This window comes from Eurypyga helias, unplaced genomic scaffold (genome assembly GCF_000690775.1).
Source record: "Eurypyga helias isolate BGI_N326 unplaced genomic scaffold, ASM69077v1 scaffold11330, whole genome shotgun sequence".
NCBI lineage: Eukaryota > Metazoa > Chordata > Aves > Eurypygiformes > Eurypygidae > Eurypyga > Eurypyga helias.
In genome coordinates this window covers 1-6,349 of record NW_010227648.1, presented here as the reverse complement: position 1 = coordinate 6,349, position 6,349 = coordinate 1, and the positions used below count along the sequence as shown (strand labels likewise).

At 36.8% G+C, this 6,349-nt stretch overlaps 1 protein-coding gene across 1 annotated transcript in view; it reads left to right on the top strand.

Moving 5' to 3' along the window:
* PCGF3 (polycomb group ring finger 3) overlaps window positions 1-3,665 on the top strand; it is a 14,180-nt gene extending 10,515 nt beyond the window's left edge. Inside the window, exons 5-8 of the mRNA XM_010156918.1 lie at window positions 373-461; window positions 1,668-1,805; window positions 2,134-2,214; window positions 3,156-3,665. Of these exons, the coding sequence (XP_010155220.1) occupies window positions 373-461; window positions 1,668-1,805; window positions 2,134-2,214; window positions 3,156-3,203 (356 nt within the window). The 3' untranslated portion in view covers window positions 3,204-3,665. The remainder of the gene's footprint in view (window positions 1-372; window positions 462-1,667; window positions 1,806-2,133; window positions 2,215-3,155) is intronic.
* Window positions 3,666-6,349: the final 2,684 nt, after the last annotated feature.

Genomic DNA, 6,349 nt, shown 5'->3' with positions numbered 1-6,349 from the left:
CGCCCTGCTGGCCACGGTTCTCTAGATACAGCCCAGGATACGGTTGGCCTTCTGGGCTGCCAGCGCACACTTACAGCTCATGTTCAGCTTTTCATCCACCCCAAGTCCTTCTCCTCAGGGCTGCTCTCAATCCATTCTCCACTGAGCCTGTACTTGTATTTGGGATTGCCTTGACCCAGGTGCAGTACCTTGCACTTCACATTATTGAACACCATGATGTTAGCAGTGGCCCACCTCTCCAGCCTGTCCAGGTTCCTCTGGATGGCATCCCTTCCATGCCCGTATTTTAGTCCTCAACTGTGCTGTTTTAACCATACTAGCATTACAAGCTGCTGCTCAGTGTTTTCCCATATATCTGGTTTCTTATCTAAGGTGAAACTAAAACAGATGAAAATTCAAACAAAGAAACTTCTGAGGAAAAACAAGAAGAAGATAATGACTACCACCGAAGTGATGAACAGGTGAGCTCATAGGCCATGTTTTAGTTTTATCTTGTATTTTAGTTTTAGTGCTTTGGCAAGCTATCAGAGAAGAAAAATAATTTTCATGCTACTTTTTCTGTCCTCTGATACAAACAAGATGCAGTGTTGCCCAATGTTTTTGTGTAAGAATGAGTTTCATCTCATTTCATGGGTTTTGTCAGGAATGGAGAAGATGTTAAAGACATTTACATTAAGATTTGATAGTTCTGTTTGTTTATGACTTTCCAAAGTACTTGTTTTCAAAACAGATTCAGGTTATTTGGCCCTCTTTATGAAGGACTGTATCCCAGTGTTATTGTGATACATCGAGCTGAATGTGTATCAATAATTAGGAATATAACTGTTTGCACTTTTACTAACTTACTATTTATTTTGCTTTAAACCCCTACTACTAAGACAGTGTTAGCCCTATACCATAAAAATGGTATGAAAATTGGGAAGTTCACTACTAAGTTTTAAACACAAAATGTGTTTGAAAGTGAAATCTCCTTTTGGGTTAAGCAAGTAATTCTTTTTATGTTTTCCTGTTGTGTGTGTCCAGAGTAAATTGAACTTGGACTAATTTTCTTTTAAATTATAATGTAAGGGAGCTTTCAAAGGGATTGTACCTAGTACTAGATCCTCTTTGTGCATAAAGTAAGTCATCACAAAGAGCTTAGACTAAGTAATGAATAACTAGATGAGAAAAGACATAGAATTGAAGCATAGAAATTAGAAATCTTTTCAGAGGAGTTGTCATGTTTAAAACAGAACTTAAAGTTATTAATTCTGTTTTAAACTGACCTTAGCATTGCATTAAAAGCAAGAAGTTACATTAGAAGTAATCATTAAAAACTGGGAATGGTATTCTTACTGTTTATCTTACTCTAGCTTTTGACATAGGGTCCTCTTGAACTACTGGCAGCCTGTGAGTTTGGACTGGATCAGCCTTGTTCCAACATCAAAAATTCTTTCTTGAACTTTTTTTGTCTAGATCCATTTTAATTGCAGTAGTAATTAACACTAAACTGACAAGATGTTAGAATTTATTTTTTTTTAATAGGACTATAGGCATTTCAGTTTAAGGCATAGTAGTACTGTACTTTTTCACCTTTTTAGTATTAATAAAGCTTGCACATGGAATACATAAGGAGGACTGCAAAAAATGGTTCCAGCCAACCTTGCCTTTTTTTCTGTTTTCTGAAGGTAAGCATCTGCTTGGAGTGCAATAGCAGCAAATTACGTGGATTGAAACGAAAATGGATTCGCTGCTCAGCACAAGCAACAGTCTTGCATCTGAAGAAGTTCATTGCCAAAAAGCTTAACCTCTCTTCTTTTAATGAGGTAATATTTTAATTTTTTTAAATGATTTGCAGACACAAAAACCTTATGAAAAGTGTGGGATTGTTCCTTGGCAAAGTAATGTCTTTCAGTCTGATTTTATATTCAGAAAACAGAAGGCACTAGGTAGGCACGGACATGTTTTTTTCAGCACTTTGTGTTGAGAAAAGACTATCTTTCTCGGTACTATTGTCTGCAGAGCAACTGCAAGATGAATGGTTCTATTGTCTTCAGAGAAACAAAAACTTGTCAAATATTTGTAGCATTATCTGAAGTATGTTGTTTCATGTACTGTTTCCCAATGAATTAACTGTCATCTTTGTTTTGTCAGCTGGACATATTATGCAATGAAGAGATTCTTGGCAAGGACCACACGCTCAAGTTTGTAGTTGTTACTAGGTGGAGATTTAAGGTATGACACAGCGGTTCCACGAAATTGATGAAGTGGCCAAGTGAAATGTTTCTAAAATAGCCATCATTTGAAACGTATACAGCAGCAACTGCAAACTCGATAAAAAGATATTTTAATAAATATCTAATACAACATCCTTAAACATCAAGTATTAATTTTGCTTCCAATAAAATGAAGGAAAGGGGAATTAAATATTAACTACAAGGGAAAAGAGAACACTGCATCAACTATCAAATTGTTACCAAGTCTGGCAAAGGAAGTGAAAACCACAAAAAAGTACTACTTTTAGTTATTTCAGGTAAAATTGGTTTTAATCCACATAGGTGGGGAAATTGATTTTCATGCAGAAAAGGCAAATTTTCAACAGTTCTATAACCCAAGAAGGCTCTTCTAAAGGAGAGGTAGTAATTCCAGTGCTTCTTTGCCATGGTTAAGGAAACTTGTAGCAGCATTTCATAGGCATAAACAAGGCTGGTTACAAGTGTTTGAGTACATCTTTGATTTGCTTATCGTGGTTTCACTAAACCCACTTCCTTGAATCACGTGAGGCCTGTTAAGTATGAAGTACAACATGCTCTTATGCTGATTTCTAGACATCTGCATTTCTCCCTTACTGGGAATGGGTTTTCCAAGTTAAACAGACTTGGTAGAACTGATCTTAAGGTGATCAGGTCCTGAGAAAAAAGGGAAAAGATTTTTCATCTCTTGTTTGAGCTCCACAGATGAAACTGCATCTTGTCTTTTTCTTGAGGAGACTTTGACAGGTCAGATAGCTACTCTGAGTTAATTTAAGTTTTAGTTCATTTAAGTTCATTTAAGCTTTTATTATCATTTAGTTCATTTAAGTTCGTTTAAGATTTAGTTTATAAAAGAAGTTTTACCTACTGAACAGATCAGTTCTTGTTTTGTTTCTTAACTATTCTGGTATTTCTGTCTTGCAGAAAGCACCTCTACTGCTACATTACAGACCCAAAATGGACTTGCTGTAAGAGAACTTTATTGTCCTTCTGGACAGAGTTTTTGCAGAGACTATCATCTGGCACCTTCTTAGTGCATCACTAATCACACGACACAAACCAGCTGAATAATTTTGGAAGACTGTAGAGCTTCATAGTAGACTGTCCTTCTGAATATTTCTTCTAGGGAAGTGTTACCTAGACTTCCGGACAGAACATATTTATACTTTTTTTGTATGGAAGAAAGAAGTCTCAACTCAACAAGACACTACCAGCACTAAGTTTACAGATACTGAAAACACTTCACAGTTCCATGTAGCTCAGCCTGATTTATCTCTTACAGTTACACAGAAATAAGTTAGAGTGTTGGGTGATTTAAAAATGTTGCTTTTGACACCAAGTTGCATTTAGTTACTTTTCACATTCCGAATCTTTAAAAACTATATTTTTGCAAAATGTTATTGTCTTATACAGTATGCCTGATTGCATTGGCTTTATTCAAGTTATTCTATAGAGCATTGAACATACCTAACGATATAGTGACTGGTGATAATTTATTATGCTGCACTGAAAACTTCTGAAAATCTGGGAAACCGATAAGTTTGTCATTTTTGCCCAGCTATTGCTCTTCCTCACTTTGTATTTTAGTAAAGTTTTCATACTCTCCTATGCATGTTGATTTAGTAAGTTTAATAGATTGATTTTAACGTGCCCTGAGATTTTGCTGTGGCATATATTGCACCACATAATGACAAATACTCAAAAGTGTGAGATTTTGAACTTTTTCAAAAATAAAACATTTCTTACTTAGGTGTGGCTTGCAGAAATCAGTTTTTAATTTAGAGAGAATTTGTTCTGACTAGCTGTCGAAATACTGGCTCTTGGGCAATTTTGGATGATGTTGCACAGTTTTCATTTCACAGATTAAAAATTCCTCAGATCATTATGAACAGCTTTATATTTCCTTTACACATTTTCTTATGAAACCATAGCATTTTCTTTAGCATAATTCCTAGCTGTCAGGGAGGGGGGAGGGGAGAGGGAGAGGGGAGGGGTCAGACAAGATTATTTTAGCACCTTTTGGCCTTAACTGATAATTTTGCTTGCATCAGCTCTAATGGATGCGAGGTAATACACGTGCATTTATGTATGTGTGCATACATCTGTACACACATACATATAACTATGTATGTCATAGGCTGCACCCTCCGTAGCACTTAGCAGGGTTCACTGCACTTTTTGTAAGGCTTTCTGAAGTAGTTGCTTTTTAAAAGCAGTAGTAGAAAGTGATTTCTGCAAGCTGTATACAGTGTAGAATGTTGTGCTGGATTCAGCCAGGAAAGGGTTAAACCTCTTTAACCCTTTTGTGAGAGCGGCTTCATGGTGTTTTGCTAGCCAGAGTTAAACCACAACAAATGTATAGTATGGTTATGAGAGTATTTGTCTGGCACAGGTGTCAAACTGAAAACAGGCTATGCCATATTATTGACAGATAGAAATAGTTGACCTAATTTTTAGTAAAGTTTTTTTCCAATCCGCTGAAAATATTAGTTGCTATCCCTATTGTTAAACCCTGTTATTTTTTGATAAATTGTCTTTGGATAAGAAAACAAGTTTGCCTGTGACTGCCCTGCTTCCTTTAGCCATGTTCCTTTCCCTTTTCTGCTAGAAAGTAACCACTTATAACCTGATAACAGGAGGCTGATAACTGCAAGAAGTTTATCCAAGCATTTTACATCTTCCTCTCCTTGAGTTTTCCGAGCACCACATTGCTCAGCATGTGTTCCATACTCTCCTTCTTAGGAGTCTTCAATCCTCCCTTCTCAGCTCTGCTGCTGCAGAAGGGATGCTCCAACCTGTGTTTACCTTTGAAATCAGGATTCTTCATTTTTAATTACAGTCACAGATGTGAATGGAAAGGAAATCAAAAGGTATGTAAGCAGAGAATGAAAGGGAGCCTACTGAACCGTGGAGATGGAAAAGAGAGTCACAAAAAGGCCAAAAAGTGCTGCTGTCCTTGCAGATGGAGGTATAGGATAGCTGCATTTGAATGTTTGGGTTACGCAGAACTCCCCATCTAGGCTGGGTGGCTGGGTTTGTGTGTTGGGGGCAGTGTGTATGCATGCATATGAGTGATGGAATCGAACTTGACTCTGGTTTTATCTTATACTGACATCTGAATCCACAAATAGTATTTTAGCTTTTTTTCCTGTCTTTAATATTACTTGAACTGGCACAAGAGAACAAATGAGGTCATGGATCTACCATTTTTATAATCTTGTCATGAAATAGTGAGTGCAGGTTTTATGGATGAGTACACAAACTGACATATTGGGCCTTTCGGGAGCTGTTTAGGTGGTCGTTACTGTCCTAGTGTAAATAAGGGACTGACTTCAGCCACTGAGGCACTGACAGTTTGAACAGGGCTGTAAGTGTCCACCCTTCGTGCACCCTCAGTATACAGACACTGGCTATACCTGTTGTAGACATAAAATTAAAGCTGCAAGACAGCATTCAGATTAACCACCTTAATCAGTATATATATATAAACGTAAAAACAAATATATATCTGTCTACCTCGCAATGTGTGTACTGCAGAAACTTTTTGTATGACTAGACATTGATGCAGTGCTGTTAAAATACATTGCCATTTTAGTACTTTCCTGTGTATGTGTGCAACTGAGAAATTAGTTATGAATACGCAAATTCAAAAGCCTTTCAAATCTCTCTCTTGCTGTAACAATTTACAGTATAGACCATATAAGTTTATCAGCATCTTTAGAATCGCTTGAATTTGTTATGGTGCTATCATATATTGAATACTCTGTTTATACCTATGTGGATACATAAAGTCAAGCCAGTATTAATACCTACAGCTGTGGGTGGTTTTATAGTTTTTCTCCTCATAGTTGTGTGTAACTGCTTTTGCAATGTGTTTAATCTGATAAAACTTCACCAGGAAAAAAGAAAAAAACAAAACCACAAATACAAACGCACCCAGTTGTTTTTCTAAATCACATGTCACAACATCTTTGCTACAGAAAATCTTTCCCTCAGGACGGATGTGACCATATGTTTATGTCTTTTAGCCGTATTAAAAGGCTGCCATGCAATTGAATTGAAATCAGAGGGAGGTCTCTTTTGGGTCAGAGACTTAACATAGAATGGTTTGGGTTGGA